Source organism: Lithobates pipiens, unplaced genomic scaffold (genome assembly GCF_037356315.1).
Source record: "Lithobates pipiens isolate NorthernLeopardFrog02 unplaced genomic scaffold, aLitPip1_a1.2 Scaffold_16, whole genome shotgun sequence".
In the NCBI taxonomy this organism is placed as follows: Eukaryota; Metazoa; Chordata; class Amphibia; order Anura; family Ranidae; genus Lithobates; species Lithobates pipiens.
The window spans coordinates 654,965,730-654,993,058 of NW_027507748.1; the positions used below are offsets into that span (position 1 = coordinate 654,965,730).

At 43.8% G+C, this 27,329-nt stretch overlaps 1 protein-coding gene and 1 non-coding gene across 2 annotated transcripts in view; one reads left to right on the forward strand and one right to left on the reverse strand.

The window, feature by feature from the left end:
- The window catches only part of ARHGAP42 (Rho GTPase activating protein 42), a 531,185-nt gene that overhangs the window by 44,807 nt on the left and 459,049 nt on the right, over nt 1–27,329 (reverse strand). The window contains exons 10-14 of the mRNA XM_077484403.1: nt 25,957–26,066; nt 22,961–23,039; nt 18,737–18,776; nt 14,256–14,318; nt 7,742–7,816 (exon numbers count right to left, since the gene is read on the reverse strand). Coding sequence (XP_077340529.1) covers nt 7,742–7,816; nt 14,256–14,318; nt 18,737–18,776; nt 22,961–23,039; nt 25,957–26,066 — 367 coding nt within the window. The remainder of the gene's footprint in view (nt 1–7,741; nt 7,817–14,255; nt 14,319–18,736; nt 18,777–22,960; nt 23,040–25,956; nt 26,067–27,329) is intronic.
- Nucleotides 1,836–1,954, forward strand: LOC143984505 (5S ribosomal RNA). Its single transcript, XR_013274892.1, has one exon. It is a non-coding gene; the product is annotated as a 5S ribosomal RNA (ribosomal RNA).

Below are 27,329 nucleotides of genomic sequence, written 5' to 3' on the forward strand. Positions count from 1 at the left end.
CGCGGTCATGCAACACTGTGTTGCGCTTCCTTAGATACCAAGAAAGAAATAAAACTCATAAGGTAAATAGAGACTAACAATTCTCCTCAAAGTGTGAATAAGAAATAAGTGCGATAGTGCTTAATACTTAAAACTTATAAAGTTGCATTGAAATAAACATCTGATATATAATGTGCTTGTGCATCATTCCAGTGTCTAGAAATAAGCGAAGATGTGTCTAAGGCTATAAAGTGCATATAATTGGTTAATATTGCAATGTGTATATAGAAAAAAGGTGAAGCATCTGTGATTAAACTACAAACAAATATGTACCAATAAATCAATGTGATAAAATGATCTAAAAAAGATTCTATGGATACTTTAAAAACGATGATCTAAAACGTGCAAAAAACAGAGAGAAGTAATATTATATTCCTTGATACAAAAGGAAACAGAGTAGCAGCAAAATAGCAGCAAAAATGTGGATCTCGATAAAGTATCCCATACACAGTCCAATCGTGCAACTTTAGAGTGTGATTTCACAACCAAACATAAAGTGCAATGTGCAAAAATAGCTCTCCTCCAAACGGTGTCCCGTGTCAGTGCTGGTATTCCTAAATAATTACCTCACAGCTGCAAGGTATACAGCAAGACAACAAATTTGCAGGGGGAATTCCGGGGGGTCAGATAGGCTGTGGCTGGGACTTCTGACAGTGCCGCTCTTCCTTGCGGTTTTGGCCGACAAACAATGCTCAAAATAAGAAGTGAAAGATATCCTCCATGGTGTAGTAATTTAAAACAAGCGATTTATTGTAAAGATAAAACTACTCACAAACAGGAGCGAATAGGCAGGCACATACAGCTAAACAGATCGGTGGACGGTAGGAACGTCACTTCCGGTTTCCTATGCGTTACGTCACGAGTGGACTTCAACTGGGATCAGGTAGGCACTGGGGAGCTGGCGCCAGCTCGCCATGAGAGGGACTAATGTCCCTCTCACAGCCGCCAGTGATCAGCCTTTTTTTTCAGCATGAGGAGGAAAAATAGCCCATTACCGTCTCTGTTGTCATCACATGATCAGCTGTCATTGGCTGACAGCTGGTCACGTAGTAAGGGGTCAAGATCGACCCCTTACTCCGATCTGTGATCCAGCGAGTCTCATAGACTCGCTGATCACAGAGAGCACCATGTGCACCCCTCAGGGAGAGCGCAGGCCGCTCGTGCACGGGACGACGTCAATAGACGTCGTCCCGGCAAAGCAGGTCCGCGCTGTCGCTTTCATTCGGCTATAGCGTGGATCTCTAGTGGTTGATTTAATGAAATTTTCTGAAATGATCACTAAACTTAAACAGCTTTTTCACAAAAACTGTAAAAGATATCAAACTGAAAAGATATAGCAAGATAGCTGAATATTTTGTGAACGCTTTAAAGTTTGTTTGGCGTCTGTAGGTAAAAGTATGAAGGAGCTGAAACTTTTGGCAGCGGAAGAAGATTTTACGTATTTTAAGCATGCTCTCATTGACTTCAATGTTAAAAAAAATGTTACAAAGCTTAATATTTTAAAAAGTATAAATAGTAGAAAAAAAGTTGAAGACATCCCATCATCAACTAAAAAGCTGAACATTTTAAAAGTTGAATGGCTTTAATAGCAGAAAGTATGCAAAAGTTACGCAGAGCCAAAAAACGTACAGAATAATAATAAGAAGATGACGATTAATAAATAAAAAAATGAATAACAATAGTGGGACTGCTAAAGCATTCCCACTAATAACAGTAAGTGGTCTTGCTTAATACTAAAAGGCAGAGCCAGGCTGTTGGTGACAAGTACAAGAGGTTTGAAAGAGAGCCTTATCATTGCCTACGGCCACACCACCCTGAATGAGCCCGCTCTCGTCTAATCTCGGAAGCTAAGCAGGGTCGGGCCTGGTTAGTACTTGAATGGGAGACCGCCTGGGAAAACCAGGTGCTGTAGGCTTTTGCTTTTGCTTTTCTTCCAGCAAGGGTCACTCTCCTCTATGCCTCTTTTTACATTCATTTTTACCCAAAGCGCTCTGAAAGCCCTCCGGCACACCTAGCTCCTCCAAAATCACCCCTGCTCAGCCCCCACTTTTTATAAGCCCACTTCCCTTTTCTCACCCCTTCTTTCAAAAATGCACTTTCTTTCTTCTCTCTCTCTTTCTCTAAATGAAATGATTATTTTTTTGTTTTTCAAAAAAGATTTTTTTTTTCATGGGGTGGTCATAATATTTTGGCTGATCATGGGGTTGTCAGCTTTTGTCACCTCCCACTGTAGTTAGAAGCTTTGGTAACCATGGAAACAAAACAGACAAGAAAAGCCTGGCTGCCTTAACCACTTGCCTACAGGGCACTTTCAGCCCCTTCCTGCCCAAGCTATTTTTCAGCTTTCAGCGCTGTCATACTTTGAATGACAATTGCGCGGTCATGCTACACTGTACCCAAATGAAATGTTTATCATTTTTCTCCAAAAATAGAGCTTTCTTTTGGTGGTATTTAATTACAGCTGGGAGTTTTTTTTGCTAAACAAACAAAAACAGATGCAAATAAATAAAAAATCATGTTTAATAGTTTGTTATAAAATTTAGCAAACAGGTAATTTTTGTCCTTCATTGATATGCACTGATGAGGCGGCACTGGTGGGTACTGATAGGCGGCACTGGTGGCCACTGATAGGCTGCACTGGTGGGCACTGATAGGCACAGTTAAGGCAGCACAGACAAGGTGGCACTGATGGGGACAGATAATCCAGTACTGATGGGCACAGATAAGGCGGCACTGATGGGCACAGATAAGGCGGCACTGATGGGTGGCACTGATGGGTACCACTGATGGGTACCAATGATGGATGGGACTGATGGGTACTGATAGGTGGCACTGATACGTGGCTCTGATAGGTGGCGCTGATGGACACTGATGGGCGGCACTGATGGGCACTAGTAAATGACACTGATGGGCACTGATATGTGGCACTGAGGTGCAGCAGTGTTGTTTAGGCAATGATGGGTGGCACTGTGGGCACTGATGGGCGGCACTGGCACGGGGCAGGTGGGCACTGGTGAGCTGGCGCCAGCTCGCCGTGAGAGGGACTGATGTCCCTCTCATGGCCGCCGGTGATCGGGTTTTTTTTTCAGCGTGAGGAGGAAAAATAGCCCATTATCGGCTCTGTTGTCATCACATGATCAGCTGTCATTGGCTGACAGCTGGTCACGTGGTAAGGGGTCGGGATCGACCCCTTACTCCGATCTGTGATCCAGCGAGTCTCATAGACTTGCTGATCACAGAGAGCGCCACGTGCGCCCCTCAGAGGGCGCGCAGGCCGCTTGTGCATGGGACGACGTCAATAGTTTGTTTATAGCACAAAAAATAAAAACCGCCGAGGTGATCAAATACCACCATGCAGGGCAGGACTTAGGGTGGTGGGGGCCCTTGGGCTTGAGTCACTTTCGGGCCCTACCTTCTATACATTACCGTATTTATCGGCGTATAACACGCGTATAACATGCACCCCAAGTTTAGGAGGGAATTTTCTTATCCATGTCCATCTTCAGCCTTGCCCATCCATCTGCAGCCTTGTCCAGTGTCATTGCAGCCTTGTCAGTGTAGCCTTGTCATTTGCAGCCTTGCCCCAGTGTCATTTGCAGGCTTGTCATTGCAGTCTTGAAGTATAAAAATGGCGCTCGGGTCCTTTCTTGGCAGCTCTCGGCGGCTCTCGGGCCCTCTTGGCAGCTCTCAGCGGCTCTTGGGTCCTCTTGGCAGCTCTCGGTGGCTCTTGGGTCCTCTTGGCAGCTCTCAGCAGCTCTCGGGTCCTCTCACAGTCCCAAGCGGAGCCGAGAGTAGCTGAGTGTACTTGGTTCGGCTCACAGTCACACCCAGTCCCTGTATTATGTCCATCATAGGGCGGGGCTGGGCATGACTGTGAGTGGAGCCAAACCGTGTACACTCGGCTATGTATCTCGGCAGGGCCTGCGGGGCCCCCTATTGGGCGGGGCCCATGGGCTTGAGCCCAGTCAAGCCCAATGGTAAGTCCTGCCCTGATGACAAGACACGAATGGTTTGCATGCTGTGCAATCAGAGCCTGAAGTGAGGCATAAACGTTCTCAACCTGAGCACAACCTGCATGACCAGGCATCTAAGTGCAAAGCACGAGCTGCAGTGGAGTAGACACCTCAAAAACCAAGAAAGGTCTCTGTTTCCTCTTCTGCTGCAGTCTCTGCCCCTTCATCCACCTCTGTAGTGACAGTGGCACCTGCCACCCCGCAAACAGAGGATCTGTCAGCAACACTACCACCTGGGTCACCAACCATGTCCACAATGTCCCATGGAAGTGTTCAGTTCTCTATCTCCCAAACACTGGAGCGGAAGAGGAAGTACCGCCTACCCATCCTCGATCCCTGGCCCTGAATGCCAGCATTTCAAAATTCCTGGCCTTTGAAATGCTGTCATTCTGTCTGGTGGAGACGCAGAGTTTTAAAAGCCTGATGGCATTGGCTGTCCCACAGTACGTCGTGCCCGGCCGCCACTACTTTTCCAGGCGAGCCATCCCTTCCCTGCACAACCAAGTGGGGGACAAAATCAGGCGTGCACTGCGCAACGCCACCTGTGGCAAGGTCCACCTAACTACGGATACGTGGACCAGTAAGCATGGTCGGGGACACTATATCTCCCTAACCGCACACTGGGTAAATGCAGAGGCGGCTGGGCCTGAGGCGGATCCTCTGCAGTCAGTATACACTGATCACGTTCGACTAGCTGCGGCCACTGATTGAAAAATGTTTTCCAATCGTCCTGTTCGACAGTAGTTGATTGTTATATCAAGTTTTGTTGGGCAGGAGTAGCCATATATGGATTGAAATTTGGACAGCACTTGCTGAACCGGCTGAATTACGCTTCATCTATGGCCATTCCTGCTCCACCGAAGTCGGTATAACAATCAATTTCTGTCGAACAGGACTGTTGGAAAACTTTTTTCAAACAGTAGACGTAGGTTAAGGCCACTTCCTACATTTACCATCTTGACCATTTAATCAGTCAAAAAAAATACACAAGTGCAATCTGTTCCAAACACAGGACATCAAAATCCAAAATGACCTAAACTATAAATATTGTGAACACTGGCAATTTACCTATATGGTAACAACAAGTTCAAAGTTCAAGAAAAGAAAACCCGTACTCTCCCTAAAACCTACCAATTAAGCAACTTCTCAAGCATCTTTTTGTCAGTGCTGCTGGACCATTTTAATAGGACTTGGTACCTGATCAGCCTATCACTGGGTCAGAGCACTGCCATATGCGGGAGCATACCCTATATGAGAAAGTCAGTATTTGTACAGGAGATTCTCAGGGGTCCTGCTGGACTAAACAAAAAAAAAATGTGAGAAAAGTCACCAGATACCATTTGTCACCGTATGGCACCCAGAGCCATGGGGGGGGGGGGGGGGGGGCTTAAACAAAAAGTTGGTTTACATTTTCAATGACAGTTGCACATTTTTAAATTGCATGACACAACGTCATTCTGAGATCTCATATACACACACACACACACACACACACACACACACACACAGTCATAGTGCTCTATGAGCCTAGAAAATTTTTTTTTGAAAAAGGATACACTATACCAGTCCCAAGTTTTACAGATGATGGTTGGCAAAATATTACTTCCCAAGATATATTTCATAAAAGAAAGTATGTTTTTATTATACATTTTATATTATTTTTATTTTTTTATTAATTTATATATCATTTTTTAATATTGTTTTATATAACTTTTGTATAGAGGGAGGCCCCGAGGCAATTGCCCCTTTTGCCCCCTTATAAATCTGGCCCTGATGACAACTATAATGTATACGGCAGGGGTGCTCAACTGATAAGCTTCAGTAGGAGTACATGTGCACTTGAAATATTAGATGTAATATTCATCAATCTGAGTCCCGCATCACCTCTCATAATGCCCACCTTTTTCAGCATAACATTTAAAAGCGACTCTCGCTTCAAAAAGTTTTAAAGATGTTTTTGAATAGTCTATTCATAAAAGCCACGATTATAAAACCCATATCCTGCAAGAAGAGGCTTGTTCTGAGATATGACAATGTCAGCTTGCCCTGAATATTATTTTGTGCTTTTACAGCGTACATGAGTGCACCATTTTTATCTAATTAGATGTGTATAGTAGCCCCTTTCTTTAGCTAGCCAAGTGTAACAAGGTCAGGTATGTAGACCCTTTTTTTTATCCAAATGAAACAGCAATTCATATTTTACTCTCATTCTTAGTGAGATTATCTTCCAGATTTCTTTAAGAATTGTTTTTTTTTTTTAAATATAACAGTTGTTCCACGGAAGCAAATGCATTGAGCAAAATAATTACATTTATTTTTTATTTTTTTCTAGAGCTGATGAGAAATTGAAGAACCCCAACCCACTAGGAGTATAGACCCCAGAAAAAGAGGATCGGGGCTGCTATGTGCAAAACCATTACATAGTTACATAGTTAGTCAGGTTGAAAATAGACACAAGTCCATCCAGTTCAACCATAAAAAAAAGATACAATCCTATATACACAATCCTTTACCCACAGTTGATCCAGAGGAAGGCGAAAACCCCCCAGCAAAGCATGATCCAATTGGCTATAGCAGGGGAAAAAAATTACTTCCTGATCCCCCTGAGAGGCAATCGGATTTTCTCGGGATCAACTTTACCTATAAATATCAGTACCCAGTTATATTATGTACATTTAGGAAAGACTCCAGGACTTTTTTAAAGCAATCCACTGCCAGATCCACCTCTGTAGAGAGTCTATTCCACATTTTCACAGCTCTTAATGTGAAGAAGCCTTTCCGTATTTGGAGATGAAATCTCTTTTCCTCTAGACATAAAGAGTGCCCCCTTGTCCTCTGTGATGACCTTAAAGTGAATAACCCAACACCAAGTTCACTATATGGACCACTTATGTATTTGTACATGTTGATCATATCCCCCCTTAATCTCCTCTTCTCAAGAGGGAATAAATTCAGAAAGTTTACAACCCCTTTAAAGCTAAACTCCACAAAAATGTCCAGATACTACCTTGTGAACGTAGCAAAAAACCCTGCACTCTGTACACAGCACACCCCTAAACCCTGCACTCTGTACACAGCACACCCCTAAACCCTGCACTTTGTACACAGTACACCCTTAAACCCTGCACTCTGTACACAGCACACCCCTAAACCCTGCACTTTGTACACAGTACACCCCTGAACCCTGCACTCTGTACACAGCACAACTCTAAACCCTGCACTCTGTACACGGCACACCCCTAAACCCTGCACTTGGTACACAGTATACCCCTAAACCCTGCACTCTGTGCACAGCACACCCCTAAACCCTGCACTCTGTGCACAGCACACCCCTAAACCCTGCACTCTGTGCACAGCACACCCCTAAACGCTGCACTTTGTACACAGTACACCCCTGAACCCTACACTCTGTACACAGCGCAACTCTAAACCCTGCACTCTGTACACGGCACACCCCTAAACCCTGAACTCTGTACAAAAAAAAAAATATCTGTCTTTCTGCTTTGTAAAAAGCTGAATTGGGCTCATTTAACTGTGTACTATGTCCTTTACTTGCTTTATATTACACAGGCTTGTTTTTTTTTAAATAAAAAATAGGAAAGTTGAATATATATCATTGCTATTATTTTGGAATGTGTGCCAGAAACATTCCTATGTCATCTTATACCTAGAGTAAAAAAAATACTTACAGAAAACTGTATTCATCAACTTCTGAACTTTCGAGTTCACACCTCCAATTCTGTAGAGTCCCAAAATAGTGATACCTGCAAATGAAGACATAAAACACGCAAATGTTATAAAAGTGCTAAAGAGCAAAGACGTTTTTCTGTTTTGCATACTCAAAGCCAATATTATGTTCTACTACCACCAGGACCTAACATAAAATTCACGCTTCCCTAGGTACACATAAAACAATTATTATTATACAGGATTTATATAGTGCCAACAGTTTGTGCGGCACTTTACAATATGAGGGCAGACAGTACAGTTACAATGCAATTCAATACAGGAGAAATCAGAGGGCCCTGCTCCATGGGCGTCCGCAGAACTTTATTCAGGGGGGGATCATTTTAAGGTCACCCATGGAATATAAAAAAGATGTACATTATCTAGACTATATTTGTTTGGACATGGTATGCCTAGCCTGAGTAATTCAGCTTCACTTTGTATTGAAAGTTACTCAGGACAGGCGTACCCCCAGTCCATGCCCACATACATATAGCCTAGAGACTGTACATCTTTTTATATTGCAATACATCTGTTGTGGCCATATTTTGATCTTGATGAAAACAGCCTATACACACATACACAGACATATCTTTCCAGTAATATCTGTCCAACTTTCCAGCAATATATAAATCAAAATGCTCTTCCTAACTGCTGTCATCTGTGGTTCTTCTTCTGTTGCTTGCAACTGTATATGCCACTCACTTCAGGTTAGGATTTCATGTGATGCGATGATGAGTAGGCACTGGCAGCGTATCGCTCATCGGCTCGGCCACTGACTGCACTGAGTGGGCAGCGCCAGCCAGATCTGCACAACACCTACACAGGCAGGCAGCCAATCACTGAAGAGGGGCAGTGGAACAGCCAAGCTGCCGTGTGGCCGAGTCATCTCATCCGATGATTGGGACGAGGGTGAGGGAGGGACATCAGATGTGTCAGAACAGAGAGCAGCCGGCTGACTTAAAAAGTCAGCGGCGGCCACAGCGGACACTGCAACTGACAACTGCAACACCTTCTTGACAATTCCGGGGGTGGGGGGGAATTTCCCCCCCTCCTTGCCCCTACCTGTGGATGCCCATGCCCTGCTCATTAGACCTTATAATCTAGCAGGGAGGGCCAAGTGATACAAAGGGAAATAACTGTGGAGGGTGAACTCTGAAGAGAAAGATTTTCAGGGATTGTCTAAAAGCAAACAGAGTAGGAGATAGTCAGACAGATTGAGGTAGGGAGTTCCATAAGATAGGAGAAGCTTGGGAAAAGTCCTGGAGGCGAGTGGGAGGAGGTGGGAGCAAGAGAGCAGGAGTTCTTTGGAGGAACGAAGAGTAGGTTGGTATTTTGAGACTAGGTTAGTAATGTAGCTGGGGGCTGAGTTGTGAGGGGTTTTGTAAGTTGTTGTTAGTATTTTGAATTCAATTCATTGGGTGAGCGAAAGCCAATGGAGAGATTGACAGAGAGGGGTAGCTGCAGTGGCGTACTAAGTGGGGGGCATTCCGCCCCAGGTGCCACACACTGGGGGGGTGTCAGGCCGGCGCCCCCTCTTCTTGACTGAAGTGGTGACAGCAGGGCGGGTTTAGGCAGTGGTGCGGTGACAGGGCAGGTTAGAGCAGGGAGAAGCGAGCTGCAGTGGCATTTCAAGGGAGTGTGGGGTGCGGGTCACTCCCAGGTGACACCTGCCAGAGGGGTCTGCACTGAATGGGGGGTCTGCACTGAATGGGGGGTCTGCACTGAATGGGGGTCTGTGTAACATGCAGGGGGTTCAGAGCTGCGGGGGGCTGTATAATGTAAAGGGGTTCAGAGGTGCAGGGTGGTGTATAATGTAAAGGGGTCCAGAGATGCAGCGTGCTGTGTAATGTAAAGGGGTCCAGAGATGCAGGGTGTTGGGTAATGTAAAGGGCTTCAGAGATTCAGGGTGCCGTGTAATATAAAGGGGTCCAGAGGTGCAGGGTGCTGTGTACTGTAAAGAGGTGCCGGGTGCTGTGTAATGTAAAGAGGTCCAGAGGTGCAGGGTGCTGTGTAATGTAATGGAGCCCAGAGGTGCAGGGGGCTGTGTAATGTAAAGAGCCCCAGAGGCGCAGGGTGCTGTGTAATGTAAAGGGGTCCAGAGGTGCAGGGGGCTGTGTAATTTAAAGGGGTCCAGAGGTGCAGGGTGCTGTGTAATGTAAAGGGGTCCAGAGGTGCAGTGTGTTGTGTAATATAAAGTGTTCCAGAGGTGTAGGGGGCTGTGTAATGTAAAGGGGTCCAGAGGTGCAGGTTACTGTGTAATGTTAAGGGGTCCAGAAGTGCAGTTGTGGAGAGGGGGTACACAGTAGTGACAAAGATATTGGGGGTGCAGAGGTATGCAGGGGGCACAGTGGGGTGTTCTTAAGTATCCCCCCCAGGTACCAAATGCTCTAGGTTCACCCTTGGGTAGCAGACACTCCTGCTACTGACAGAGCCTGGCATAAGTATTCATGATAGACTGAAGGGGGAAAGCCTATGTAAAGGTAATCCTGTGAGGAGGGAGTTACAGTAGTCGAGGTGGGAGATGACCAAGGAGTGAATTAGGAGCTTTGTGTTGTCATTGGTTAGGAAGGGGAATATTTTGGAAATGTTGTGGAGGTTGAGGCCGCAAGATTTGGACAGTGATTGGACGTGGGGCTGAAAGAAAAGTTCAGAGTCCAGGATTACACCTAGAACCTTGGCATCATCAGAATCCTTATGTATTTATATCATTAAAAGCTAAAACTGGGAAGTGTTGTTTGAAGCAGTTGTTTGCTTTGTATACAAAGATCTCACAGTAAGTAAGTATGGCAAGATGCTGGAATTTGGCAATGGCACCAAGGTCTGCGTTAGAAGCAGAATTTGTGTTATTTTATATTTGCAGAAGAACAGTAAAAAAGTTTTTGGGGCAAAGTTGGGGATGAACTGCTGGAGCAGAACTAGGAAATGAGTCACTGTAGTAGAGCTAGAAGATAAGCCACTAGAACAGAGCTAGGAGAAGGAGATAAGTTGCTGGAGCAAAGGAAGGAGATACGTTTCTGTGGTAGAGCTAGAAGATAAGCTACTTGAATAGAACTTGAAGAGACATCACTTGAGCACAGCTAAGAGTTGGGTTGCTGGAGAAGAGCTAGGAGATGAGTTTCTGGAGCAGAGCTAGGAGATGAGTTGTCTAGTAGAGCTAGGAGATGAGTTGCTCTAGTAGAGCTAGGAGATGAGTTGCTCTAGTAGAGCTAGGAGATGAGTTGCTGGAGCAGATGAGTTAGAACTAGAAGATGAGTTGCTGGAGTAGAGCTAGGAGATGGGTTTCTCTAGCAGAGCTTGGAGATGAGTTGCTGGAGTAGAGCTAGGAGATGGGTTTCTCTAGCAGAGCTTGGAGAGGAGTTGCTGGAGCAGATGAGTTGTTACAGCAGAACTAGAAGATGAGTAACTGGAGCACAACTAGAAGATGAGTTGTTGGAGTAGATCTAGGAGATGAGTTGCTGGAGTGGAGCTAGGAGCAGAGTTGCTAGAGCAGATGAGTTGTTTCAGCAGAACAAGAAGATGAGTTCCTGGAGCAAAGCTAAAGATGAGTTGCTAGAGACAACTAGGGGATGAATTGCTGGAGCAAAGTTGAATTTAAAGAGTTACTTAACCAACAACAGTGAAATATGAATAAAAAGAATAGGGGGGAGAGGAAATGAGAGGGGGGGAAAGGAGAGAAGATGAAGAAGAAAAAAAGGGGGGGGGGGCTAGAATGGGAGGAGAGAGATATAGGGCTTGAAGGCTCAGCTAGGCTAGAGAGGCATCACATGAGTAGCTACAGGCATACCCCACTTTTAAGTACACAATGGGGTTTATTTACTAAAGCTGGAAAGTACAAAATAAGACTCACTTCTGCATAGAACCCAATGAGCTTCTAACCCCAGCTTGTTCAATTAAGCTTTGTTACCAATAAGCGTCCAGGTTTTTTTTTCTATGCAGAAGGGAGCCTGATTTTGCACTTTGCAGCTTTAGTAAATAAACCCCATTTTGTACTTAAAAGTGGGGTATGCCTGTACAAATATGGTTAGAGAATAAGCGAGGGAAAGGGAGGGTAGGCAGATTGTGCCACATGACTGCCCTGTGGTAGGCTTGAGTTATGAAAGGAATGGAAGTGCACAGAGCATTAGAGGAAGAGAAGTGGATCCAAATATACCATAGGAGTGGAATTATTCTTTAAATCGGAATAACACCGTGCTCAAGAAGCTGCTTTAGATAACCGTTGTGCATTTTAAATAGTATGGGTCTGTTTGCAATTCATTTTGTGTAGCAAAACATGAACACTAAATAAAAACATCTGAATGGCTTTAATAAAAAAAAATATTTGAATACAATTTATTTCCAGGATCTGTAGTTCCTGGAAATGTCAGAGCACGTCTTGTGAAATATGTCACGGTCAGATCATTCCCTTTTTGTCTTTTTATGATACTTCTCAGCTCTGTAAGCAAAATGACCCAAAAATGTGGAGATATGTAAGCCCTACCGCAACTTCTTAAATGCCTATTAAAAGCTTGTTTAGAGCTACAGCCAGGACTCCTGTTGAGTTCCCTATGCAGCACTCCCAGACTGGAGCCATAGTGCATCTAAAAGGATTGGCGAAAGCTATTTAGAACTTTCAAAATGCTTATTAAAGGTCTGCTGAACATGCTTCTCTGACTAGCATTTACCGATAGGGTTTAAACAATGTCAAGATGCTCTTCTTACCGGTAGTTACGGACAAGGGTTAAACAATGTCAAGATGCTCTTTTTTTGACTATCATTTACAAACAAGGTTTAAACAATGAGGTTTATTTACTAAAGGCAAATCCACTTCGCACTACAAGTGCACTTGGAACTGCAGTCACTGTAGATCCGAGGGGAACATGCAAGGAAAATAGAAAAAAAAAAAAAAAAGAAAAAACAGCATTTTTGCAACATGCTTGGATGATAAAATAAGCAGAGCTTCCCCTAATTCAGATTTTTCCCTCAAATTTACAGCGACTACACTTCCAAGTGCACTTGCAGTGCAGAGTAGATCTGCCTTTAGTAAATCAACCCCCAATGTCAAGCATCATTTTTTACTCACCTCTAAATGCCTGTTGCTAGGGGGTCCCTCGTAGTCTGCCTCCTTCATTGCCCGGGCTGGTGACATTACTTCCCCTCGGCGCCGCACAGTCATCTGGAGCCTGTCACATGTCCCAGATGACTGTACGGTGTATCACGGCATGCGGCGCCTCTTGCGCATGCGCAGTGGGTGCCCAGCTGTGAAGCCACAGCCGGGTGCCTACAGTAAGAATGCTGGCACCGCCAGCGGATCGGGGAACGAGGGGGGGCTTCGTTCCTTCGTATCGCTGGACCCTGGGACAGGTAAGTGTCCGATTATTAAAAGTCAGCAGCTGCAGTATTTGTAGCTGCTGACTTTTAATTTTTTTTCTTTAGGGGGCACCCCACTTTAAAGTGGATTTTCCGATAAAAATTCACCTTAAAATGGTAGTAAAGTCCCCATAGTTTACCTTATTTTAGGCTTACCTGTAAGTACAGTAAATATCTCCTAAATGTGCACCGTTTAGAAGGTATTTACCCTTAACCATGTTTATGACAAACGCTGCCAGACATTGTATCCCCTGTCATTGGCGATCAACCTCCCCTCCGTCAAAAAAAGAATGGTTCGGAAGAATCAATTCCATAGAATCCATTGAGGAACTCATAAGTATCTCACAGGAAAGAATGACAAACTTTACCTCAACTTGGCTCAAATGGATAGAATATAAAGATACTCAGGAATACTGTAAGCTCTGATTAAAAAATATGTTACATGGTCACATAGTAGGTGAGGTCGAGAAAAGAAATAAGTCCATCCAGTGCAACCTATGTGTGTGATTATATGTCAGTATTACCTTGTATATCCCTGTATATTGTGGTCGTTCAGGTGCTTATCTAATAGTTACATAGTAGGTGAGGTAAGTCATAATGTGCCAGTATGTGATTCATACTAGCACATTATACTATTATCCTGCAGGAGCCCAATTTTTGTGATATTTTTTTTTGCGGTTTACTACCACTTTAAGCTGGCAATACAAAAAAAAATTTAAATTTTTATTGGAAAAGAAGGCAACATAAAACAAATGCAATATTTGACACTGTTTTTGATAAACGAACACATCAATATCTGGTTGGATGAATGTAAAAGCAATTCTCAATGAATTCTCAAGGTGCTCATCAGATATTTTGGTTCCAATTTCGCCCTTTTTATGCTTCATCCAACATCAAATAGTTGCTCACAAATATAGGTGTTGCCAAAAACCATTGACATACATCTGTTCACTCACTATAAACGCATTTTTACAAAAATCAGCCCCCCCCCCCCCCAAAAAAATCAACATTTTTAAGTAAGTTTGCGATTTTGTGTTGGGCTGCACGCATAGCTGTCTTGGACTGCATGCACCCTGGCTGCAGGTTGGACACCCCTGATGTGAGGGAAGCCACATATTAAACCCTCACCTCGAGTCTCCACAGAATCAATACATTTCTTCACAAAGTTGAAGCCAGCTTCATTTAGGAACACTGTATAGAAAAATTAAAAGGTAATGTTAAAACATAACTTTCACTTATAAGTGCAATATTAACCACTTGACCTCCAAAAGATTTACCCCAACCCCCCCCCCCGACCAGGCCATTTTTTGCGATACGGCACTGCGTTACTTTAACTGACAATTGCGCAGTAATGTAATGCTGTAGCCAAATAAAATTCACATCATTTTTTTCTCCACAAATATAGGTTTGGTATTTGATCACCACTGGGTTTTCTTATTTTTTGTTCTATAAACAAAAAAAGGAACAGATTCCTCTATTTATACTTCCTTCATTCACCCCTGTTGGGCTATTGCATACCCAAACAGTGGCTGCATTTGATTGGATACAGCTGCTGTTCCTGCCCGATTTCTTCAATTTTTCAATCAAAGGATGTCAGATGGGAGGGGGCCAACAGGGCCCCCACTAACATACAAGTAACATTTTAAGCATTCTCTACAACCGCAGATTAATTTTTGGTGTCATACTCCTTAAGGCTGGGTTCACACTATTGCCGTAGGCGGCTCACAGCAGGGGTCCGGTTCACTGTTTCAGGTCTAATCTCAGCCCGAATTTTGGCCTGAATTCAGACCTGAAACGGACCAAAAGACGCACAGGACCCCTGTGAAAATTTGCACCGGAGCCGCTGCGGAGAAATGTGAACCAGCTCTATAGAGAGCCAGTCACAATCTCCTACCATGCGAATTGGATGCGAGAAAACCCACATCAAATTTGCATAGGTGTGAACCGAGACTGAGGGTTGTCTACTGAAGGGAGGCAGACATTAGTTTGTTTCCCATACTAGAACACTGAGATCTAATCAGGCGGCTATAATAAAGGCTGAGCCCCCATTTAGGAATTTGTTTGGAAAGGACATGGTGAAACAAACAGCCATTTCTTCAGAAGAGAAAAATGAGGAGTTACACTTTTAGTTACTGTACCTGACCTCTCCTAACTTCCTGGTTATGACTTGCCAACTGCCATCCACCGTCAAATGGGAGCGTCTTTGCAGGTCTCTGAGGCAATCTCAGCTGGCAAAGAATAGCCATAAAATGGGGCAAATCTGACCCCCAGTGTAAATACATCAGAGAAGCGCATAAAAGATGCTTCTCCGGCTAATGAATTAAAAGCAAACATCATGCAGTGTCTAATTTTAGGCAAGACATTTCCTTTGAGGGCTCATTTAGGCAGGATTGACACCCATCCTGCATGCTGAGCTGCTGTTTTCTCCGTCTGCATCTGCCTTGGAGCTGCGCACAGGCAGTCTATACAAGTGGAAGGAAATGCACCAACTGCACGGACACAGACGCGTTGCAAAAATTTGACCTGTCAAATCGCACGCCAAATCGGTGCCTAATGCCGGCAATGGCACCGTCTGAATCGGTCTGGCGTTGACTTTGCGGTGCTGCACCGATTCCCAAAAGTAGTTCCTGCACTACTTTTGGCAACTTCGGGGGAAATTTCAATAGACATCTGTGCATGAACCCACACCGATGTCTTTCAATTCGCCCACAAAATTCGCACTGAAATGTAGGTTTGAAATCTTGTGAGTTTAGCTGAACGATTTAAAACCTGCCCTCAGTGTGAAAGAGGGCTTAAAGTTTAAAATAGAAAACAAGTTCGCTTTGAGGCTGGGTTCACACTATCGCCGCATGTGGCTCACAGCAGGGGTCCGGTGCGTCCCCGTTCACTAGAGCTGCACCATTAATCGTCAAGAATCGTTATCACGATTTTTCTCCGTGAATAAAAAATAAAAAAAATAACCAGTAAAGTTAGTCCAATTTTTTTTGTATTATGTGAAAGATTTTACGTTGTGAGAATTGCGAGAGAATTGTGATCTTTTTATTCTAAGCAAAAAAATCATGATTCTCATTTTGGCCATAATCATGCAGCTCTACCGTTCACCGTTTCAGGTCCGATTTCAGCCCAAATTTTGGGCTGAATTCGGACTTGAAACGGACTAAATCACGCACAGGACCCCTGTGCAAATTTGCACCGGAGCCGCAGCGGAGATATCTGAATCCGCTCCATAGAGAGCCGGTCAAAATCTCCTGCTGTTGTGGACTAGATGCGGGGAACCCTCATCCAATTCACAATAGTGTGGACCCAGCCTAAGCCCCTGTACACACGGTCGGACATTCTGCCAACCAAATCCGTTGGATTTTGTCCGATGGATTGTGTCCAAAAATGTTGCATACACACGGTCAGACCAAGTTGTCGGAAAATCCGATCGTTCAGAACGTGATGACGTTATTTCGTTACGACGGGACTAAGTTCAGGCTAGTAGCCAATAGCTTTGATGTAGGAATTTGATCTGAGCATGCGTGGCACTTTGTCCGATCAAAATTCTCTACACATGATCAGAGTATGTCAGATCGGACCAGTTTGTCGGAAAATATTTCCAAGTTGGAAAATTTGGTCCGACGGATATTCCGACGGAAACAGTCCGATGCAGACCACACACACAGTCGGATTATCCGACAAAACGGTCCGATAGGACACATTCCTTCGGAATCTCCGATCGTGTGTACAAGGGCTAAGTGTTTGGGAACTCTTCCTCAGAAGGAAAAAATGAAGAAATCACTTAACTACACATGTGGTCTGAGTTCGTTTTGGTTCATACTACAACGACTTGGGATCTGACTTGTCAGCCCTCAAGTCCCTCCAAGTTGCTTGACATTGGGAATTACATTATAGTCAATGAGAGCCGTCTTAATGTACACTACTTAAGTCGCTTCGACTTCAGAAAAGGTTCCTGTACTACTTCAAGGTGACTTGTACCCATAGAATTCAATAGAAGTCGCCTCCAAGTCGGATCTCCATCTATATTGAAGCGACTTTACAGGAAAAGAAATTAGTTTACCCAGGCAAACCCCTCCCTCCCAGAGAGCTGATTATTCTCTGATTGGCCACAGCCAAAGTCGCCTGTCCTGGAGGCAACTTTAAGTAGCGTTGTAAGTTGCTTAAAGTTGCGCTGAAGTCGCCTACAAAGTCGCACTGTAAGTCGGGTTGCCCCTGTGTGAACCGAGCCTTATTGATTAGAGGAAGGAGAGTTTCCTAAAGGGTTGCTGTAATGCTGCAAAGCATTTACATTTTTAGGTGGATTCACATTTTGATATCATTACTTTATATAGTTTTAAGTGTTTTCAAGCAGTGTAGACTATAGGGTTGAATTACTAATGGAAAATAGACTTGCAGTTGCTCCAGAGGTTAGTAAATGAGCAGAAGCTCTGCTGACTTCCATCATCCAATTGTGTGCTGTTTTTTTTCCCCTGCACGTGATTGGATATTCTGTGCAAAGTGAAGCCTTAATTAATTTACTAAGCTCTGCAGCAACTGTACTTACAGTCTATTTGCCTTTAGTAAATCAACCCCTATAAAGAGCAAAACTAACATGATACCACCCAACTTTTTGAGCTGGGAATGAGGGGCACCTATTAGCAAAAGTATGCAGGCATAGGACACACCCCTTGCTACACCCCCTTAAAGGAGAATTGTACAAAAAAACTAAATTGGTTAAACCCACAAGTGTTTTTTTATCATTACTATTCCTTTATATTGTCTTTTGGAATTTACAGATGCAGACATTTAGAAATGAGATGAAAGGTTTAGTGCTGAAAAACACTTTTTGATAGATAAAAAATGAATTTGATTTACAACTATATAGATCAGACCAAAATGAGGGACAAATGAGGAGGAATGAGGGGCAGAGGGACATTGTTCCAAATCAGGGACAGTTCCTCAAAATCAGGGACAGTTGGGAGCTATGAAACTAATACTGTCCTGCACAGCTTTGGCAGTACAGGTTTTAGCTTTCTAGCAAAGACCACTGGTGTCAGCTCCTACGTTGTATTTTGTATGAAGTTCCATGAAGAATCCACTAGAGGGCCAGTGATACAACACTTCTATATTCTGTATCAGTTTTCAATAGAAAATGGCACATAAACAGTAAAATCAATCAAGTAATTCACCAGTCATTAAAGTGGTTGTATAGTCAAATTTTTTCTTTAACCTACAGGAAAGCCTATAATAAGGCTTACCTGTAGGTAAAAAAAATATCTCCTAAACCTGTATGGTTTAGGAGATATTCCCCTCGCAATGCGCCGCTGACTGCAGCAGCACATGCGCACAGGGGATTCTCGGCTGAAAGTCCGGCAGACGCCGGACCCTGCCGGGAAGAAATCTCCCATGCGCATGCGTGGGAGTGACGATATCGCGGCTCCGGCCACTCACAGCGCCGGAGCCGAGATACCTGGAAGAAATCGGCCCAGATGTCAGGGCCTCGTTTCAAGGTAAGTATTTCATAATGAGCTAGTATGCAGTGCATACTAGCTCATTATGCCTTTTCCTTTGCAGGTCAGAAAAAAACAAAAAAAAAAAAACAGCGGGTATGCAACCGCTTTAATACTTACTTTCTTCTTTTTTGCTTATAATTGCTGGAAGTGTGTAAATCTAAAAGAGGAAAATAAGTATTCATTAGTTTACAGGAAGCGTACTGAAGCACTATTTTTAAAGTGTAACCAATCACTAACTAAGCTTCTATTTAAATTATTCCTAGTAATGTTCATGTCATGACGGTAATGACGGTAATGGTTATAACTACTTGTTATGGGTGACAACCCGCTGTCCCTGTCTCTAGGTTGCTTTCTTGCGTTGTCACCCTGTTAACGCAATTCTGGTGGAGACTAGAAGTGAATATGCGGGATACCTGGGCACCCAGAAGGATGATGTGGTTCCATCTGCTGACCGCATGTCACTATCGGGGTACATAGGCATCTGACACTCACAGAAGGGTCAAATGCTGAAAATCTTAGTGAAGGATGTGGTCCTTCAGTCTTTTAGCAGGGAACTGCTTTTGGATTTGTTTTTCTGTGATGACAGTGTCACTTTAAACACAGTCACTAGAGGGTACCATTAAAAACTCATTGCATTATGATCAAAAACGATATAGCAAAAACATAAAAGAGTAAGAAAAAAAACTGAATAAATGTTATAGCAGTAGTTGATAAAAGATAATAGATTGATACCCAAAAATGATGTAGTGCAACTCTCAAATCATATATAAACAAAAACAATGTACATAAAAACTGTGCATACAAAAATTATATAAAATATAAAAATAAAGTCCAACAAGTATCCTAATGTAAAAATGTTTTTCACAAAGAAATCCACTTTCCACTGCAAGTGCACTTGGAAGTGCAGTCGCTCTAAATCTAAGGGGTAGATCTGAAATGAGTGGAAGCTCTGCTGATTTTGCATGTCCCCCTTGGATCTACAGCGTCTTTACTTCCAAGTGCACTTGCAGTGCAAAGTGGATTTTCCTTTAGTAAATAACACCCATAGTCTGCTGCTTCAGTGTTTCTGGATCTTTTTGTCAGATGTTACTATGGTATACTAAAATATAATTACAAGCATTTCATAAGTGTCAAAGGCTTTTATTGACAATTACAATAAGCTTATGCAAAGATTTAATATTTTCAGTGTTGACCCTTCTTTTTCCTCTGCAGTTCACCCTGGCATGCTGTCAATTAACTTCTGTGCCACATTCTGCTTGATGGCAGCCCATTCTTGCATAATCAATGTTTGGAGTTTGTCAGACTTTTTTTTTTGTTCACCCGCCTCTTGAGGATTGACCACAAGTTCTCGATGGGGTTAAGGTCTGGGGAGTTTTCTGGCCATGGACCCAAAATTTTGAAGTTAACATTAAGTTCTGAAGTTAACGTCCAATGACTCAGCCCGTTGGCAAAAGCACCTAAAAGGCACACAAAAGGGCACAACTCTGTCCCTGCCATACCAAGTCATTACCTCTCAGCAGCCTCCACTGACAGTGATGACGGTATAGCAAAGGGTGTCCCAGGTCCTAGCAGCACATCTGCCAGCAGCACACTACCAGCTGTAGACAGCAAATGTCTCTGCCCCATCTCCTGCAGCGGAAAAAAAAATACAGTCCCTGCCACCCACATGCCCAGCGTCTGAATGCAAGCTTGTCAAAGCTGTTGGCTCTCCAACTTCTGCCTTTCAGGCTGGTGGATTCTGCCCCCTTCCATAAAGTCACACAATGTGCTGTACCACAATGGCAGGTTCCCAGTAGCTACTACTTTTCACGTAAGGCTATTCCATCTCTCTAACATCACGTGGAAGGGAATGTTCTGGCATCATTGGGCAAGGCAGTCAGCCATAAAATCCACCTTACTGCTGACACGTGGTCCAGGAAGCATGGGCAGGGACGATATATTTCATTCACAGCACACTGGGTAACGCCGCTTACAACTGGAAAGGATGCAGGACAGGGCTCGGTGCTGCAGCTTGTGCCCCCACATCTCCAATACGCAGGTGGTGATGATGCCAGACCTGTGAGCTCTACTTCCTCCTCATCCTCCGCCACCTCCATGCGCTCCTCTGCAGAATTGTCCTATGAACATCAGGTACCCCCTAAGCGTTCAAAGGGCTATTCCCAGAGTCAGGCTAAAAGGTGCCATGCAGTGCTTTAGTTGGTGTGTTTAGGAGACAGGAATGACACCAGAGCAGAGATTCTAGCAGCTCTGCAGGGACAGGCCCAGAGGTGTTTCACACCACGCCAGCTGAAGTCAGGAATGGTAGTGTCCGATAATGGCTCAAACCTCCTGTCTGCCCTTAGACAGGGAAAGTTGACACATGTGCCATGCCTGCATATGTCACAGAACACACTGGAGTTGAAAGGGGAGGAGGATGAGGAGGAGGGTTCTGGCACTTTCATAGGCTTTGAAGAAGAGGAAGACATGCGTCAATCTGTAAGCACTGGCTCTCCAAGCCCAGGACCCTTAAGAGTACTACGTGGCTTGGAGGAGGAAGTTCCAGATGCTGTCATCCTGAGTAACCCTGAGGAGTCTGCTTCTCATGCCTCTGCAAATTTGAGGCGCATGGGCAACCTCATGCTTCAAAGCCTGTGAAAGGACCCAAGAATATGTGGCATAAAGGAGAAGGATGATTACTGGTTGTCAACCCGTCTTGACCACCGTTATAAGGGGAGGTATCAGAACTCATCCCAAACCCACAGAGATGGCAGAAGATAAAATCTCTTGAGGTCACATTAAAGAGGATTTTATTGAACATTTTTCCTGACTCCAGAAGGTTCCAGATGTGGAATCTCTGCAGGACTTCGAGGGTTTTCAATCATTTCATCTGGAAGAATGTTTTTGGTATAGGTTTCATGGGCACAATTAACACCTAAAGACCAATTTTTGTTTGACAGGTGCATATTATTGAAATTTTTACAGCAAGACCAATTCTTGCTTTCATCAAGATTACATCTATAGGGTTATGGTGGGAAGGCGCCACCGACACCCAAAGACCAATTTTTCAGCACCTGTTTGCCAGGTGAATATCATTGCATTTTTTTACACCAAGGCCAATTCTTGCTTTCATCAAGATTACCTCTATAAGGTTATGGTGGAAGGCACCACCGATACCCAAAGACCAATTTTTACGCACCCGTTACTTCTATCCAAAGTCAAAGTGACACCAGAATGTATCCAAAACATCTCTAATCTTGTTCCCAATGCACTACATTGTGGCCCATCATACACACTGGCTGTTGCTGAGCAAAATAAAGAAGGCAGCTTGCAGGGAAAATTTCATTTTTTTTACTTTATATCTGCCACTTTACAGGTAGACTAGAAGCCAACACTGAATGGCTGTTCAGGAGGTCTGCATGGCTTATTTTTAAAGGTAATATTGGGAAAAATAGAGGTAAAAAAGTGCCTGTGGGGTTAAGTGACCATTTGTTCACTTTAATTCATTGAGACTGAGGGGTTAGCAAGTGTGTGCCCATTTTAGTGAAGGAGAGGTTTCTCAAGCTGCACATCACTGCAAATCAACTAATGGTGAGATATGCAGCAGTCTCAGCCTGGGCTCTAGCCAGAACACACCCCCCAACATGTTTTGCGCCGCCCCGAGCGCTTACTCATGGGGGTCACAATGCTACATGCTGATGTTTTGAGCTGAGACAAGCTCTATTCCTGGCTGGCCCTCCCAGCAGTTGGCGATTGATTGGGAACCTCTAGAAGCCTGAGCGGCACCCATGTTTGTCTGGGTGTGTTCATTGCCAAACTATTGCATGCTAAAAGGGGTCGTGTTTCCCTTTTTAGAGGATTGGGAGATATGTACTCTTGTTTTTGGATACTGTGGTGAGTGGTTAGAACCTCTGTCAGGCTCTTTGTTCCCACTAGGGAGATTCTCTTTTTTTTATTTGCCCAGGTCATCATTATTATCAGAAAGTGATGGAAAATCCTATTCCTATCCCTATATAGGTATATACACTTTAATAGCATTTTGACTTCATAGCTCCTGCTAACTCGAGGCAAGATATATTTATTGAAACTTTCAGGTTGGCCCAGTTGCTATGAAATCAAATATTGATGTCACGCTCCTCAATTGAGTCTCCATAATGTTTAATGGATATATAATTGGGGAACTAGCTGTGAGACAGTGACGCTCTCAATATGGTCTTGTAGACACAAATTACCGTGGGAAACTTTCCCCACAATTCACAATTTTTATATATAAGCTGTCAGGCGATTCAACATGCTGGTGGCTTCAAACAATTAACACATTTGTTTGGTAGAGTTGGCCTGAAGGTTTTAAGAAAAGGTTCTTACTGGCTCTTTTCCATCCATTGCTTCAAGCCATTGTTTTCTGTTGGCCTCAGACAAAGCTTGAAGTGTAATAATCCCCTGTCTGTAAGAAAAAATCCAAAAAAATTTTTAGGAGACGAAAGGACGCAAAATAAATAGTTGCATTATCACATAAATGCATAGGCGACATACATTCAACAGGAGGTCAGCCATCTGTTATATCTATCATCTCTCCCACTACTGTCTTTCAGCAGAGATTTCTAAAACAAGAGGTTCTACGGAGATGTACAGAGATCAGACAGATTTGTGTAAATCTGATCTTTCTCTGTATATAAAAGATTTATTTATTAAAAGAAATATCAGAATCTCTCATCCTGGCAAATGTTTAATTACGAAAAATATTGTTAAAAACACACCAATTTTATCAAACATCCCCCAAATGACCCCTTTTTGGAAAGTAGACAGTCCAAGGTATTTAGTAAGAGGCATGGCGATATTTTTGAAGTTGTATTTTAGATTTTTTTCACACTTTTTATTTATTTTTTATTTACATACTGTCACCAGTGCAGTGCAGTATAGCATAATCATATAACTGGTGTGGCAGTGATCTGGGACACTGACTGGTGATAACCAGTGTTTTAACACACTGTGACACTGTTACCATGGTAACATTGTACTACTCTGGGGAAGTGATCAGGATTTTTTTTTTTTTTTTTACATTGCTTATAACAGTGAATTTCATTGGTATAAGCAACCATTTTTACTGAATGAAACTGATGCATTGAGGCTGGGTTCACAACAGTGCAAATTGGATGAGAGTTTCCCTGCATACAATTTGCATAGCAGGAGATTGTGACCAAATCTCTATGGAGACGGTTCACACATCTCGGCAGCAGCTCTGGTGCGAATTGTACAGGAGTCCTGTGCATCTTTTGGTCCGTTTCAGGTTCGAATTCAGCCCAAACATTCGGGCTGAACTTGGACCTGAAACAGTGAGATGGAGCATGCTGCAGTGTGAACCCAGCCTCAGTGTATTTTGCTGTGATCAGCTGTGATTGGCCAAAGCTAATCACTTGGTACAGATGGACTGTAATTGGTCATGTCTCTACCATGTTATTATAGTTTCATAGTTTCATAGTTTCATAGTTAGTAAGGTTGAATAAAGACACCAGTCCATCCAGTTCAACCCGAGCGAGTGTCCACCCCTATCCCTGTACATTGCACACTCACATTGGTCCCTACCCTCAAGGAGCCCACAATCTAAGGTCCCCATTCATATACTAAGGCCAATTTTGGTCAGAAGCCAATTAACCTACCTGCATGTCTTTGGAGTTTACTGTGACCAATCACAGCTAACAACACAATTATATACAATGGATCATTATAAGCACCCCTGTCAGTGTGAAATTGTTTGTCTCAACCTTCTAACTGTTATGTTTGCTGGACAGCTTTGTCTGTTAAAAGAAGTTGAATCATACCAGACTTACTAGCCTGATAACTATGTAAAAAATAAAGCAACAAAATCCAAGAAAAAAAGGAAAATGAATACAGCTATTACATCTAACTGCAATATAATACATGTTTCGCTTTGGGTTTAATAATGCCCCTTTCACATGGGGCAGATACGATTTGTTCAGCAGGGGATCTGTCCACTGATCCCCTCCTGAGCAGAGCGGGCAGATGGCACATCCATGTCTACTTAGTTTATGCAGAGGTGACATGGAGAGAGTCTGCTCTGCTCTATGGGCAGTCGGGTGTAAACGGACCGGCTGTCCGGTTACACCAAACTACTTCTGATCTGATCCACCTACATAGAGGAGAACAGATCCCCTTCCGTTTGTTTTTAGCGGATTGGATTGGATCGGAGGTAGGCGTAAACTAATCCTTTTACAGCGCTGGGCTGTGGAGGGGATGGGAGCCGCTGGCTCAAGCTCTCAGCAGCTCTCTGAGAGGCTAAGCTGGTTGCCAGTCCAGGCATCTGGATGGATCCTGACCATATGGATCCTGGTCATACCGGTTCTATGACGTCAGCCTGCTGTCTGCTGAAAATGGTTCACAGTCAGGGACGGACTGACAACTCATGGGGCCCCCGGGCAATAGGAGAAGATTATGGGGCCCCCGGGCAATAGGAGAAAATTATGGGGCCCCCGGGCAATAGGAGAAAATTATGGGGCCCCCGGGCAATAGGAGATTATGGGGGGGGGCCCAGGCAATAGGAGATTATGGGGGACCCCAGGCAATAGGAGATTATGGAGGGCCCCCAGGCAATAGGAGATTATGGGGGGCCCCCAGGCAATAGATTATGGGGCCACACAGTATACACACATACAGTATACACACACAGAACAGGTACGGGAGATGCGGGGCAGCTATAATCTTGGGATTTTTAAAAAAACACATTTTTTTTTACATATTGTCCCTGGTTTTATTGAGGCTGGCAACCCTGATGGGGCCCCTTAGTGGCATGGGGCCCTCGGGCAGTGCCCGAGTACCCGAATGGTCAGTCCGCCCCTGTTCACGGGATTGCAGAACGGACTGCGCTCCTGTGATTCACAGGAAAAGTAAACCCAAACAAGCTTTGGCTGCACTCCTTTAAGCTCCAAAATGTTATAGTTTATTAATCCTTTAAAAACAGCAACTCCTATGATGCAATGTTAGCTTTTCCTGCTCTGATCCTACATGAGCTGTCACACTAATAAGCTGGATGTAGAAGAAAGACTCAACAACCTAGGTCAGTGATGGCGAACCTTGGCACCCCAGATGTTTTGGAACTATATGTGCATATAGTGCATGGGCATTATGGGAAATGTAATTCCAAAACATCTGCGGTGCCAAGGTTCGCCATCGCTGCTCTAGGTTGTGATGGTTCTGGATTCTGAATATGCATAGCAGATGCTCTCCTGTTTTTGGAAGGAAGTGAAATTGATAAATGGTTCTATCTGGTGATATAAAAAGCTTCTCATAAAAAACTACATTAGAGTGAGAGATGTAAGTATTGACACATGAACATTTATACAAACCTTTCTATAACTTCTATGTCAAAGCAAAAACGCTTGTCTATAGAGTCTGTCTTCCGTCGTATGCACAACTTCAGCTTGAACATCTCTGGAGCGCTGGAGACCAGTCCATTCTGATGGAGGGAAAGAAGAACAGATAAACGTGTTATATCTATAGCTAGAAAATGTTCTAATTTGGAAAAAGTAGAGATGAGTTAGAACCTCTATCAGTCCTCACTGGGGAGATTAATCCTCCTTATCCTGTGATAAGTGGTGAAGAAAAATAATCATATTGCGACTCCTGTTCCAATGGCAACTAAGAGGGGGCTTCACTCTCACTTTGGAGAGATTTCCTTTCACTTCATTTTGTGTCTCCAAGACAGGAATTGAAAGAAATGACCTCCACTGAGAATAAGACAGCCCAGGGTACTGACCCTTCCCTACGCTATCCAAAACTAGTGCTGGCATTAGATAACACTTTAAGGGAAGACCAATACCAATCATCATCGCATATGCAGTATATGTACAATATTATATTTTTCCCCATGCTAAGTTTCAAGATTTTTTTTCACTTCAGCTTAGTTGTGCCTTGACACGGGTCACATAGGTGAGCTTGAACATTAGAAGGAATTGACAGCATTTAAAAGTTGGTTTTCATGGATATACAGTAAAACCTTTGATTGTGAGCATAATTCGTTCCAGAAACAGGCTTGTAATCCAAAGCACTCGCATATCAAAGCAAATTTCCCCATAAGAAATAATGGAAAATCCAGATGATTCATTCCATAACCATTTATTCATAGGTCCTTCAGTTTATAGTACTTATAAAAAGATTGTAGCAATGTGATTGGTTGTGTAACCATAAAATGTCCATCCACAAATGGAAGCCTCCACAAGGAGATTAGAAGCAAAATCCAGCAGGGGCTACAGAGTATATAAGAGAAGAGAGGAGCCTCATAGGCTTCATTCCCACGAGGCGGATCCACTACCATGGAGTCCGCCTCTGTCCGGCACCTCAGCGGGAGATTTCTCTGTTGATCTCCGCTGAGCCAGCGAATGACAGGTCCCTCTCTGCTCACTGAGCGAGGAGGGGCTTGTCGAGCGCTGCTGGTTGCTATGGAGAGATCGGACAAAAAGGACAGCATGTCCGTTTTCATCAGCTCTCACTCGATCCGATCCGCCAGGGACGGATGCGAACGCAGGTCCATCTGTCTGATTTTAGCGGATCGGACTGGGTCGAATGTCAGCGGACATGTCACTGCTAACATCTGTCGCTCTATAGACCAGCATGGATCGCCCGTTCAGGACCACCGACAAAACTGACAGGCGGACCTAAACAGTCCGACAGTGTGAAAGGGGCCTAAGTGTAGCAATATGTTAATAAATGTTGTACCTTC